This window comes from Euprymna scolopes, chromosome 22 (genome assembly GCF_053919585.1).
Source record: "Euprymna scolopes isolate OS-2025 chromosome 22, ASM5391958v1, whole genome shotgun sequence".
NCBI classification, from domain to species: Eukaryota; Metazoa; Mollusca; class Cephalopoda; order Sepiida; family Sepiolidae; genus Euprymna; species Euprymna scolopes.
In genome coordinates, this window is record NC_136503.1 from 30592839 (window position 1) to 30608252 (window position 15414).

At 34.3% G+C, this 15414-nt stretch overlaps 1 protein-coding gene across 2 annotated transcripts in view; it reads right to left on the bottom strand.

Moving 5' to 3' along the window:
- LOC145243940 (carboxypeptidase E-like) overlaps positions 1-15414 on the bottom strand; it is a 94519-nt gene that overhangs the window by 24489 nt on the left and 54616 nt on the right. For both annotated transcript variants that reach the window (XM_080107068.1, XM_080107067.1), the window contains exons 3-5: positions 14243-14401; positions 10427-10590; positions 3852-3988 (exon numbers count right to left, since the gene is read on the bottom strand). In XM_080107068.1, coding sequence (XP_079963194.1) covers positions 3852-3988; positions 10427-10590; positions 14243-14401 — 460 coding nt within the window. The remainder of the gene's footprint in view (positions 1-3851; positions 3989-10426; positions 10591-14242; positions 14402-15414) is intronic.

A 15414-nucleotide genomic window follows, 5' to 3' on the forward strand; every position in this document is an offset into this window, starting at 1 on the left:
TCATTCAGTCTCAATTTCCAACCTCTGCCAACAGGCTTTACCACCAGCATGACACAAAAGAAGACAAAAAAAAATGTCAGTATTTTGTTTAAATTAATTTTACATTTGTCTAGTCTTTAATTCTGAATATCAAGTGCCTCTTAAATAATCAATTTCCTATTATTAAATGGTCCTGGATATGACCTTAAACTATATCTGATGGTGAGGCTCCAGCTTGCAGGCCTTAGGGAGTGTGGAGCCACCCTTTAGGTTGAATTCTAAATAAGAACCAAAAATACAATTTCCAATCAACATTGCAATGTATCAATAGTTTGTAGTAAGTTTCATTTTGTGACAGCCTACTTCCTTGTAATGTAAACAAATAAACTTATGCTGAATAATTGGCCTATTGACCAATGAAATCGCTTCGTGTATGGATACATTTCCATTGAACTAATTATTCAGTATTCCCACAAAAACGTCAGATAATTTTTTCAATTGAAAGCCATGTTTAATTTCAGAAGAGTTTCCAATAGGTAGCTGATCTGTACAAGTCCTGGAGATGAAAAAGAGTTTTCGGTGGGTAGCTAATCATTCCTTCTTAAAACTTTTTATATCACGTCTAAATGATAATATCTAAGAGTTACGAATGGGGGTCGCCTGTCTATTTAATTTGCCCGACTTTCACGCGTTATTTTTTCCAGATTTTTAGAGCGTCCCGTGTATCTTTTGCTTTTAAGTATAAAACAAGCGAAAGTTGGCTTGCAGCCACGTCATGTTTCAAGGTCAAACATCACGTGACTTAAGTTTCCCCGCATCTGTTAATTTCATTTTATAAACGTTAAATTAAGATGCTTTTCATTCCTCTTCTCTCGTGACCGAGATGGTTAGGTCCCAGGGTTTTTTTTCCATTTCATTTCCACCTCCACGTCAAAGGTTCGGGGTTCAAACCCACTTTCCTACTAAAACTTTTTTTTTTCTTTTACATCTCCAAACACTCGGCCAACATTTTTTTTAAAACAGGGTTATTTTGATCACCCCCACCCCAACACCCGGGCCACGCCGGGTACCCCCTGCTAGTCTATATATATAAAAACGAAAATGTTTGTGTGTGTGTGTGTGTGTGCATGTGTGCGTGTGCATGTGTGTGTGTGTGTGTGTGTGTGTGTGTGCGTGTGTGTGTGCATGTGTGCGTGTGCATGTGTGTGTGTGTGTGTGTGTGTGTGCGCGCGTTTGTATGTCTCGCAAAAACTTTCGACACGGGCCACGGATTTTCGCCAGATAGGTATCATTTTAAAGCTCGAACCTCTGCCTGACAAATATAAAAAAATTGGCCAAAAACATTAATTCCTTCACCCTAAACTGGACCGTTTTCTACAAGGAGGGGTGCTGAAAAAATCGTTCCTTCATTTTCTCTCCTCCTGCTACTACAACAATGACGTCATGTTTGACCTAGAAAATGTTGACATTAGTTTAAACCACCTGCAAGTGTTTTTAAAGGGTTAATTTTATCCGTTCTCAATTGTGTGTATCTTTGGCGTAGAGGTAATGTGTCAGACATTTTTTTCCGCCTTAGCCTCGATGCTTCGGGTTCGAGCCTGTCTTCCTACCTAAACTTTTTTCCTCTTTTACACATTTTTTCTTTTTACATTTGTTCGCAGTTTTGCTTTGTTTTGGTGTTTCCAATTTTTTTTAACATCATGTTTTTTTTATAATATTAAAACAGCACCCCCCCCCCCCCTCCTGCATACACACCTCCAAACACCCGGGCAACGCTGGGTACCCCGGCTAGTCTATGATATAAATCTCATCTGTCTGTTTAAATGTATGTATGTATGTATGTATGTTTGTATGTCTGCCTAAAACTTTTGACAGAGGCAACGGATTTGCATGAGGTCAGTATCGTTTTAAAGCTCGACACTTTGGACGACAAATATCGAAAAATCATTAATTCCTTCATCTTCAACTAGGCCCTTTTCTACAGGGAGGGGGTCGCTTTTTTTAACAATATTTTCGAAAGTCATCCCTTCTTTTCGATTGACTAGCCTTAATTTAAACATTCTTCACTTCCGGTTTGGCAATAGATGCAACGGCAAACATGTCACATTTTTCTTTTTACAACACATTCTCTTCCTCCTTCCTGGTGCAGGTTCAAGCCTGCCTGCATCCTACCACTTTTTTTTTTCTGCTCAACACACACCTCCAAACACCCGGGCAATGCCAGGCACCCAGACTAGTAATATATAAAAAGTATTGCAACAGAATTACCCTTGTAAAGAACAGATACCTCCTTGCTTTCTTCTGACTCCTAGGCAAAATGGAACTGTCTCAGATATTTAATGTCAACCCTTTCACAACAGGGCTAAGGACATATATGTCATGGAGAGAAATAATAGGAGAATGATATGATATATATGTAATGTGAGTCTTAAAGGCAATCTTAGTTCTGATAAGCTCAGGAGAAGATTACATTTGGGCAGTATAATGAGATGTGTGCAGAAGAGACGACTTTGATGATATGACCGTATTGGAAGAATGGATGGAAGTTTTATCATCAGTAGATGTAGAACAGTTTACAGGGAAAGGCCAAGGAAAATATGAGAGGTGTTAACAGCAACATAAATAAATGATAACATCATCATTATCATCATCATTCTTCCTTTTTAATTTGAAACACTTAGCCATAATGTGATATTCTCTCTTACAGAATGTACATATTTAAATTTGAAACATGATCAATTCTGGGAATGGATGTAAGACGCAAATGAGTTTTTGTTTACAAAGAAGGAACGGGACAATAATCAGTCTATCCATCCATTTTGTTTTTGTAATGTAATTTCCACTTGATCAGGTATTACCCATTTCATCAAAGTGTTTTTATGAGTTAAAGTATATAAGTCATACTGCGTCATTAAACTTGTAAATATTTTTGTCGGCAAGGTACATGGTAAGATTAGGATGCATTATTGAAATTCTTCAATTTGCAATTTCTCAACATCATAGTTAATGCCTTTTGTTTACCACTGTTCAAAAATACTCTTTTCTCGGATGAATTCTACAAAATTTTGGTCTGGGTTTGTTTTTAAATCCTTAAATCTTTGTCTATATGCTTCTGAGATCTGCTCATATGTTAGGTGGTTAGGTTAAAAATTATACCTCTTAGAGTTCCCTGATAATTAACTTTTTAATTCGTGTAAACTTAATTCCAACTAGATCCAAAAATTTGGAACCTTAGAGTGCAGAGCTACCCTTTTTTTTTCCCGATAAAAAAAATGACGACTTTAACACCTGAGGAAGGTCAAAGGTTACATTGATTGAAACGTTGTGAAGATGACACTCAAGACGAGAACAATTGTCCAATTAATCAAAATAATAAAGGAAGAGTCTAATTTTGACCAATGTTAACACCTTATATAGCCTAATATCAAAAGTCTTATCACCACACAAGTAGAAGAGCCTGGCATAAAAAATCAACAGTAGGTTCTTCGATAAGACAGGGGGCATGTTTGAAATGAATGTTTCTGTTTAGAGCACAACTGAACCATGATACTTGACTTTTGCATTTTATGCTTTAATTCAAGCCATTATATAGAAAAATAATCTTATAAAATCAACAGTAGGTTCTCTACAGTGCAATGTAGACTACAATGCATTGTGAAGTAACTGCGAGGGAGGTATGTGAAGCTTCCTTCCGGTGCACGGCGGTAAAGGCCCGACTAGAGCAGGCAATCAGCTAATTTGATTAAGAATTAGGTGATTTCACTGATTTAAATTACAATAAATGTATCGGAAGTGTGGAATATTTGTTGATCCTCATTCAATACTGGGCAACATTAGGTTTCCCTGATTGTTAATCATATGCTGTGACTTACCTCTAGACACTGAATACCAATCTCCTCCGTTTGTGATCCCATCTTGGACGCCAAAGTTCTGATCATTTGCCATTCCACAGGTTTTGTGATTCTTACTCATGTAGCTGTGATTTTCAGAGTAGGTTTCAGCTAGATACCTAGATAAAAACAAGAATGAATGTTCAGATGCATCAGTAGAGGAATTCTTAGATATTGAGTCGGTACATCCACTAGTACATAATTTAGTTAGTTGAGAATAACAGATAATGGAAACTACTGCAGCCAGTTCATCGATCCAGGGTCAAAAATTACTTAGACTGTAGAAATGTGTTAAATGGATATGGTGTCATATTGCGCAAGGAAAGAAGGTGATAGCAAGGGAGCAAGGGACATGAGCTGACAAGATATAACGAATTAGTGATTTTGATCTCTCTTTCTCTTCTCCTTTTACACTGGATATTCATTTGAAACAAAAATGATGTTGAATAAATGAAGAATCATCATAATTGTGGGATTTTAAACAAGTACATCCACTAGTATATAATTTAGTTAGTTGAGAATAACACAAAATGGAAATTGCTGAGGAGTTAGCCAAGGTCAATTTGATATCCAGTTTTTGAAAATTGCTTGATTAGTGTAACAGAGTGCGATGCGCATATACTAATACTGAGTCACGTTCAAAATCACATCATGGTAAGAAAAAAAAAGATTATATTGTACAAGCATTTTAATGGTGAATGCTCCAACGAACTACTTGTACCCCCCCTTGTTGTAAATCCCTCCAAAAGCAGCAAAATTCCACCCTTACAGAGTAGAGATCCCTAGATGTAAGAAAGCCTTCTACTCTAATAGTTTCTTCCCCAGAACTGCTAGACTTTGGAACTCCCTTTCTCATTCCTGCTTTCCCAACTGTACTGATATGCAGAAGTTCAAGTGTAATGAGAATAGACATCTTGCTGCTCAACTCTCTACATAGTATCTCTGCAACTTATGTCCCTGATAGTAGCCCCCTACATCAAAGTGGCACTGTGCGGTGTTTGAAGTGAAAATGGAATAGAAAAAGGAGAGAGAGCACATTAGAAAAAGTGATCACATGGGTGACGTCACAGCTGCAATGAGAAGTCATGCATGGCAGGAGAATGAGGAAATAAATATTGTTGAGTTATTACTTGTCCTATGTTCCTTGCAACATACTCTGCTACAACGTGTTGAGTCCCAGGTGTCTACATGTCAACACGTGTATAAATGTGTGTAATTTTACACTAGTTCATATTTTTTCCATTTTTATCCATTTGTTTTTCGATACAGCAATCATTATTGTTTTGTTTTTAATGAAAGAAAATTGTTAAATCTTGCCAGTTTGTTATATAAATATAAATTGGGTACAAATACCTTCTCAGTATATTTGCACAGGATTTGGAAATGTAGTAAAGAAATTAACTGTTTTATATTAGTTTATAAAATTCCATTCTGGAGACGAGTCTTGAAGATTCACCACAATTGTTAGATACTGAACGAATACATCCACTAGTATATAATTGAGTCAGTTGAGAATAAGAAGAAATGGAAGGTCGCTGAGAGGTTAGCTGAGATTAACTTGATGATCCAGGGTTGAAAATTGCTTAAGTGGTGAAAATGTTCTACAAATAGATATGACATCACATGGCTTAAAGAGAGAGAGAGTGATAGAGAAGACAGTCCATTAAGACACGTAAATGAAATGGGCTGACAGGAATAATTAATTAGTAAAGGAAACAAAGAACTGCTTTTTGTTGGTTTACAAAATTCCGTTCCGAAGATGATATGTAACAGCGCGCGGACGCGCATATGCAAATGCCAAGCTGTGTGCGAAGAGAAGTCACGGTAGGGAAAAAGAAAAAGACTATGAAAAGAACGTGTGCACAGACAGATGAGGACATACAAGAGGTCAGAGGTTAGAGAGAAGGAACACGATCACGGTTTTCATTAGGAAAGTAGCCAAAAATAAATGTCATTGTAAAAAAAAGTAAATTGAGTTATTACTTGTGTTCTGTTCCTTGAGATGAACTCTGCTACATGTTGGGCCTCGAATGTCTACATGCTAACACATGTGTAAACGTCTGTAATACATTACAGATAGTCTTGAAGATTCATCAAAATCGTTAGATATCGAACAAACACATCCACTAGTATATAATTTAATTAGTTGAGAATAACAAGAAATGGAAAGACGTTGAGAGGTTAGCCGAGGTGAACTTAATGATCCAGAGTTGAAATTCCCTTAAATGATAAAAATGTACTAGACATGGATATGACATCACATGGCTCAAAGAGACAGGGGGATAGAAAAGATAGTTCATTAGGACACACGGGAGGTATGCAGACATGAAAATGAAATGGGCTGACAAGTATAATTAATTAGCGATTTCAACCTTTTTTTCTGTATCTTCCCTCTTCATTGATTGATGCTTTGGAACAAAGATCACATTGAATAAATGACCACTGTCTTCCATCTGGTTGTTTTTAAGATGCATCTGTAGATGAATTGTTGGATATTGAGTGGGTACATCCACTAGTATATAATTTAGTTAGTAGAGAATAAAAGGAAATGGAAAACTGCTAAGGGAATAAGCGAGGTCAACTTGATGATACCTAGAATTGAAAATGTACTAGAAATAGATATGACATCATATGGCTCAAAGACAGAAGGTGAAAGATAAAAGAGTCTGTTAGGAAGCAAAGGGACATGGAATGATATAGGCTGACACCATAACTAGTGATTTAGATCTCTAGGATGATCACCACAGAAGCACACACAGGAGGAATAAGGTAAAAGTAATATATTTCTATTAAAACTTCTGTCTCTCCACCTCTCTCTTTCTTTGTCTCAACCCAACCCCTCTTTCTCCTCTGCCCAGCCCATTATTTTTAGCTAGATAGAACTCTCCTTTATAAAATAGATTCTATGAGGGATGAGTCAGCATTTTCTTTTCACATTAGTACATAATAGCACTAAAAAACGTCCGTCACTCGACAAAACCCCACCCAGTTTACCCGCAAGGAATGAATAAATGTTTCTAAAATTGAGATATTATTTATTCAGGGCAATACTGATTAAAAATATACCAACTTTGTAGGTGTTTGTTTTTTAGTTTTTAACTTTTACCTAGGCATACACTTGCACTTTATATGATAGGTTATTATTTAAAGAAAACGTTACAATATTCTAAACAAACGAAACAACAGATCAAGTATTATTCAAATACTAAGTAGCTGTATTTACCCTGCATTGCCTAGGGGTATTTTTAGTTTAATTTTTGTTTCCCCTCGTTGAAACCCTTTTCCTATAATCTTTTCTCTTAATTTCTTGTAAGAAAATACTTGAATCTTTGAAAAGATAAATTCAATAAAGAAATATGTCATTAATAATAATAATAATAATAATAATAATAATAATAATAATAATAATTGGCTTTGTAATAGCATCAATAAGAATCTTACAAAATACTGAAATTTAATTCCCATAAATACTTTTAAATTTGCTTTTTCGTTTTTCATTTGATGACAAAAAACATGTCTAGTAGGAAATATTTAAACAACAGTTGCATGCTGGTCCTCCCACTCTTACCCCATCCTTTTTTTAGATCAGATTTTTGCAAAGTTTAATTAACTTATCGTTTGTTCATTATATTTGTTGAACAAAATTGTTTAAAATTATGTTTTAAAACAAGTTTTGTTTGAACATGAATAGCCAAACAGACGATAATTTGAGAATTTTATAACAGAAGCAACAATAAGCTAAGATCTTTTTATTCATATGATTATTTCCAAAAAGATACACAAGAAAAATTTGTAAATGCAAAATCTAGATTAAAACAAAACAGCATTTATCTGTTGAATCTGTATATTTACTGATGAAAATGCTATTTCAAACTTAAAAATGAAAAACCAAAGAAAATGCTATTTCAAACTTAAAGATGAAAGACAGAAATTTTTATTTCAAAATTAAGCATGACAAAACAAAGGAAATACTATTTCAAACTTAAGCATGATAGATCAAAAAATGCTATCTAAAACTTAAGCATAACAGATCAGAGAAAACGCTATTTCAAACATAAGCATAAAAGATCAAAGAAAACGCTTTTTGAAAAGAGGCATCAGTACATTTAGAAAAACTGCATCCATATTTATTTAGTGATGAACATTTTTTTAAAACTGTATCAATACGACAGACCAAGAAACTGTCCAATAGATGGACAGATCCTTTTATAGAGGTAAGTGGATGCATGTAAAATCATATTTCAAAAGCATGACCGACCAACAAAAATGCTATTTTAAACTTAAGTATAACTGATCCAATCAATGGATAGAAGCTCTTCTAAAGATAGTTGACTGAAACAAAATGCATTCATTTCGTTTGTTTAGCGATGTAATTCAAGGGTAACAGACTGACAAATGAACCTTTATGATGGAGGTTTGTAGCAATCACATAATTACGATCTATTTTCTTTTGCACTTGTATGTTCTTGGTTGCAGAGTGGTTATTACGTGGTTTTATAATAACACGTTTTGACAAAGAAAAATTGCCTCGGTCTAGAAGAATTCCTCATTTACTGACCGAGGACAGAAAAGATGAAGTGTAGCATCAGAACAGATACTACACTTTAATCCAAGCTCTGCATGATAACTGAAATAATGATTAAAATATCATTGATATAAAGTAAAAAAGTTAATTATCTTTTACATATACCAGTGGTTCCCAACCATCAGGCAATGGCACATTGATGTGCCGCAGGAATTATTATTGGTGTGTGATGAAGAGTTTATAGATGGAAGTTAAAAATCGAAATAGCTTTCATATCGTTATAACATCAGGTGTTTGTATTAGTAACTCACACATTAATATTTACGTGATCACTCGTCTATCTGAAACCACAATCAATAATTCCCCCCACTCTTTACCTGTGCCTAAACCAAAACGTAGATCCCATGAACAAAGCTTCTTTCTTAGAACTGCACGCCTGTGGAACTGTTTTCCGTTTTCCTGCTTTCCAGCTGATTACAATCTGATTGTCTTCAAGTCCAATGTAAACAAGTTCTTGATGAGCCGTTCCACTTAAGTTAATAAATTTACCAAATTTCCATTACTAACGGTTACTATATTGTCCAATTGACTACTGTATAGTCTTAACCCTTATTCTCAAGTGGTCTCTGACCTTGATTAGTGGTGATAACTATGTAAAAAAAAATTTAAAAAATCGTTTATTTTAAATTGTCCAACATTTTGAATTTTGTACAAGAATAATCATTGGTAAGCATTCATTGAAAGATTCATTTTTGTGATAGGTGTGCCACAGAAATTTAAAGAGCTCAATAGTGTGCCACCATGTAAAATAAGCTTGGGAACCACTGATGTATACAAATAAACATAGTATCGTAACAGTTACATAATTATTTGTTTTCTTTGACAACTGCATGCTTTCACTCGCAGAGTGATTTGTATGATGTTCAAAAAAACAAAACAAACAAACATTTTACATAGACATACATTTAACTTATGCTTCCCTTTAAGTTTAAATGTCTATGATACTAGACACTATGTTTCTTTCCTAGTGTCCAATCACGTATTGGTTAGAAGAAACAAAAAATCTTGACTCAACATATTTTGTATTCATATTTTCATAACTCTCACGGGACCATATTCGTTGCGTAGATGAAAATGTATTAATAAAACTGATTTAAATTATAGATGGCGAAGTTTGTCTTCATAACCAAACTTAATAACCAATTTTCTTTCATACTTAGCAAGACCAGAAGGATGGAGATCTAGTCAACCATCCTTTCCTTCATACAAAAAGCTCTGAACCGCATCTACAAAATGGCTATCCCGACATCTCCCAACAATACAGATGCATCTCTACTAATATATAAACGGTACTTTGTCTCTGTGTGTGTCAGTTGGTTCCCTATGGACTCTGAAATGTTCCTTATGTTTCTGGGAGTGTTCTTGGACAGGTTTTGTATCAGAATACTCTAATAACTATCCAAAATCGATAATCAAAATCGATAATCAAAATCGATAATCAAAAAAATCTGATTAAAGAAGGAACTGCCAGTCTAACATCACAAGTGCATTTGAGAAGCATTATCACAGCACAAGCAGACAGCCCAGAATATAAAATCAACAGTACATTATTTGATATGGCAGCGGTGTATTCGAAATTAATGTTTCTGTTTAAAGCACGATTGAACCTTGATACTTGACTTTGCAATTTAAACTTAAATTCAAGGCATTACATAAAAATAATTTTATAAAATCAACAGTAGGTTCTCTACAGTGCAATGTAAACTACAATGTATAGTTAACTACATCAGTGAGTGGTGGCATGTGAAGCTTCTTCCCAGTGCACTGTGGTGGGTCCCCAACTAGAGCAAGCAATCAATCGATTTGATTGAAAAATGGGTGATTTCATTGATTTCGATGACAATAAAACTATCGGAAGTGTAGAACATTTGTTGATCCTCATTCGATCCCGGGCAACATCTGGTCTCCCTGCTAGTCATCTTATAAAGAAATGTTGATGCATAGAGAAATCAAAAACAAAGAGGTATCTTACTTGAATGTTTCATCGTCAGGAGAAATACTGTATTCCTTTTGTTTACCGCTGCGGGTCAAGTCGTAGGGGTAGTTAGCAACAAGGTCTCCACCATGAAGATTAGCGGACAGCACAAAGGAATAGGCACTCAGCCATTTCATCACAGTCTTTGTTTCTGGCTCCAACTGAAAATATACACAATATATATATATATATATATATATATATATATATATATTAGTGTTGGACGATTCATCAGAATCGGAATCCGGAATCAGAAAAATCGGAACTTTTGAGGGTATTGGAAAAATGTGTGCTAATTTTTAAATGCCAAAAATGATTCTTTTAATAAGCATTTTATTTGATTTTGTTTAAAGCAAACACTTTTACTGCTGGTAGTAATGATAAAATAATGAAAATCTATTGATTTTAATAAACAACCAGTAAAACAAAAACCGTTAGATCATCCCTCACAAGTGTATATTTTACGTTTGAGAATATATCCGCACATTTAACATGTATTTTCATGATAATCGTGAAAAAACGCAACTATATAGTAAAATATTTAAAGATTTATAAAGAATCAGAATCGGTAATTCAATTCCAAAAATATTTTCACTGTCACAATGTTATAACCACACCTTATTTCAATGACACATGACGGTAATTGTATCGGAATCGGGAATTTTACATGGAATCAGTAATAATATTGGAATCGTCCCAACACTAATTATATATATATATATATATATATATATATATATATATATATATATATATATATATGGACAAGGAATAATGTATGTAAGAGGAATAGCAAGGCAACAGCAGAGTGATCATTAGTGGTGGAAATTAGGTAGAATTTGATTATATAAGATGACGGCTCAACAAGAACTGTCGTTATGCATTATAATAATTTTACTTTATATATCATTTTAAAGAGTGTGTTTCACTCTATATAATCGTTTAATTTACAATTGTTTTAAAACAATTATGTTTTCTCTTCAGAACGTTGAATACAAGATGGAAAAAAGCAAATTCACATAATTTTCTTATTTCAATTCAAACTAAGCTTAAAAGCTGCTGAAACAGCTCGCGATATCAATGAAGCATTTGGCCCAGGAACCACTACTGAATGCACAGCAGAATGGTGGTTTAAAAAATTTCATGGTGAAGATGATGAGTATAGTGGTCGGCTATCAGATGTTCACAACGATCCATTAAGAGCCTTAGTCGAAGCCAATCCATGCACAATTGTTCGAGAACTTGCTTCTGAATTAGATGTAACATATACAATGATTTCTAATTACTTGAGAGATTAGAAAGACAAAAAAACTTGATAAATGTATGCCTCACGAATTGAACGACAACCCAAGGAAATACCGTTATGAAGTATCATCTTCTCTTCATTCATGCAATAAGAACGACCCATTTCTCAACCGGGTTGTGATTTGCAATGAAAAGCTCGGTGCCAACAAAGCTCGACACTTCCCGAAGCCAGAGTTGTACCAAAAATAAGAACATGCTGATTGTTTGGTGGTCTGCGACCGGTCTCATCCATTATAGTTTTTTGAATGCAGGCAAAACCATTACAGCAGTGAATAACTGTCAACAAATGGATAAAATGCATCAGAAACGTTGACAACAACACCCAGCATTAGTCAACAGAAAGAGCCAAACTTTCCTCCATAACATACCGACTATTACTTTTTCAAGCATCTTGACAACTTTCTGCATTAGAAATGCTTAAAAAATCTAAGCGATATCAAAAACTCCTTCAGCAACAAAATGCAGATTTTTACGTTACTGGCATAAATACATTTGCTTTGCATTGGCAAAAGCGTGTTGATTCTGATGGTGCTTATTTCAATCAATAACTTTTTGTTTGAGGAGACATATGTTCATCTGAATTTAAAAGTTAAAAACTGCAAGAACTTTCTTGTCAACCTGATATATATATATATATATATATATATATATATATATACACACACACTATTATAAAAGGAACTTTGTGTATGAGTCAGTTTCCTATGGACTCGAAAATGGCTGGGCCGATTTTTATGAAATTTCACACAAAGGTACTTTATGTGCCTGGCAGTTTTCTTAGGTTTTGTGTCAGAATGTATTCAATAAGTATCAATAATTGACAATCGAAATAATCTGATGAAAGAAGGAACCAATGATTTTGACCAAAGTTAACACCTTACACAGCTCAATATTACAAATGCATTTAAGAAGTTTTATTACCAAACAAGCCAAAAGGCCCGACATATAAAATCAACAATAGGTTCTCTGCACGTTCGAAATGGGCCCAATGGCAAGGAGAGGCCCAAGACTGACTGGAAACAATGCTGAGATAAGCAGAGAGCACATATAGCACCTAGAATTCCCAAATGGTCACCAGTTTAAGCACTGACCAGGCGCCAACATTGTTTAACTTTGGTGATCTGAGAGGAACCAGTGTGCCAGCGTGATTGTGCCATATATAATCTCTAGAGGTACTTTATATAAACATACACACAGAAGGTATCGTAAACACACATATAAACACATACAGACACACAGACACATGTGTAGAGATTGGTTGGTTGGTTGTTTTTGTTTTACGGCATATCAACCCTTTTCGGGTTATTTAATGCCGGATCCAAAGATTTTGAAGAAAAATATTTTTAATAGAATATATTTGTTGTTTTCACGTCGGTTTCTATTTAACCGATAGTTGGGACCCTAACAGGTACTACCACTCCGGGTCAGAGTGGACCTGGGAGCAATGGTAATTAAAAGGTGGCTCCACACTCCCCAAAGCCCACAAGCTGGGGCCTCACCACTGGATATAGTTTAAGGTCATATCCAGGACCTCCATTGAGGGACTTTTACCCTCTGCAGGGGGGGGGGGGGGGCAGTCAGCGTATTCTAATGCCCCACCGACAGGGCTACATGTGTAGAGAAGAGATACATTGATTGTTCAAATATTTCTTTGTTTTTAGGTTCTTCAATTATTTCATAATCTGTCATTGAAATAAGGTGTGGTTATAACATTGATGACAGTGAAAATATTTTTTGAATTGAAGGCCATGTTTAATTTTAGAAGAGTTTCTGATGAGTAGCTAATTTGTATAAGTTCTGGAGATGAAAAAGAGTTTCTGATGAGTAGCTAATCTGTATAAGTTCTGGAGATGAAAAAGAGTTTCTGATGAGTAGCTAATCTGTACAAGTCCTGAAGATGAAAAAAAAAAAATTTGGGTGGGTAGCTGATCTGTCTAAGTCCTGAACTTAAAAAGTTTGCAAACAAAGGGTAAAACTCTTTCTCATGTGAACATGAAAAATTATGTGTGGGAAATCTAACAGATCCAGTTCTTTTTTTATGGAGTGATTCCAGTTTCTGGTTGGTTGCTGGCAGAATGTGACTCCATTTGATGGCTCAATTCCTATCGCCTGTGTCTATAAGTAGAACCTTCCAATTTTCTTTAATCATATATCCTTATTTAATAAAAAATATTGCAACAATATTATACAAAGATTTCAATTTTTTTATAAAAAGAACCTTTTACAGAAGAGAAAAATGAGCTTTTATGCTGTTTCTAAAGTAGATAATTATGCTCATGGTCTTCCATAAAAAAAAAAGTAGATGTACCTGAAATGAAAGATTACCATGATTTTCTTTTTTAACGTGGTCCATCTTATGATGACCCATGTCACATACGTGCAATTTCTTGATAAACGTCATGAAAGTTTAAATCGATATTGTCTGCAGTTAACCAAAATAAGCTGAAATAAACTTAAGATCTTAAAATGAATCGCAAAGTGAATGCTGTTTGATCATTTGATACTTACGTCAGGTGTGGTCAATGCATACTTCAACTTTTCAAGATGATTGTTTGGCCCATGAGTAACTTCGTTCTCGTATACAATGTTGTTGAGGTCAGGAAAGTTGCGGTTCAAATCAACATTGTTTGCATTTTTTCGCCCCGCCAGCCAGTCTCTTGTGCCATCCTTAAAGAAAAGAAATGCAGAATTAATAGATGCATCTTGAAATATGACTGAAAATAATGGATATAAACTAAATGATAAAGAGGAAAGTTTGAAATAAAGGCATAAAAGAAGCAAAATTAAGGATTAAATTAAAGGAGTAACAGTAAAGAATCCAAAAAAAGGATAGCAAACAGAAGATCAAAATTGGATCAAAAAACAAAGGATCAATTAAGAATAAAGATAAGAAAAAAAATTAAGAATAAAGATAAGAAAAAAAAAAAAAATCTACGTAAAAGCTCAAAAGTAAATGATAAAAATAAAAGATAAAAACTATAGGATACAATCAATAAAAAAAATAAGGAAATAAAGAATCAAATGAAAGGACTAAATCCAAGAGATCAAAAATAAAAGATAAAAAAGAAATAAAAATATTGAAATAAAGGATTAATTAGTGAATGACAGAAAATCGTCATATTTAGTTTATCATTTTTTACATGCTGGCATGTGTTAAGACAGCTTTTAGAAACTGACTTCCAAATCAACCTTTAACCAGATTTTTATTCATCACTTTTTCAAATTCATCCTTATGACTTCTTCACATGTTTTCCTTGGCTATTCCCTCCAAACTGACCCTGCTTTCTCAACCGGTCCACATCTATTAAGTAAAGCACTCTTATCCATTTACCAAACTAACCTAGTCTCCTGGTTTACACACATTTCCCTATATTTTCCATATTTAAAGACGCCGAGAAGTGTATAAAAAGAAAATAAAAATGATTGAGTGAGAAGAGAAAATGGTCAGTGAATAAAGATGTGTTTCTCATGACAAAGAAGATGACAGGAAAAATAATCTATTAAGTTAAGGTGAAGGTTGGACAAGCTAAGATTCTACATATAATACAAAGAGATGACCAGAAAAATTAAGTATTCAGGATAGCTAAACAGATGGCAAAGATAAATATGGATATTGTTGGTGAGAAATGCAATCAAAATGACAATACAAAATTTTAAAAAATCAATGATGATTTAAAGAA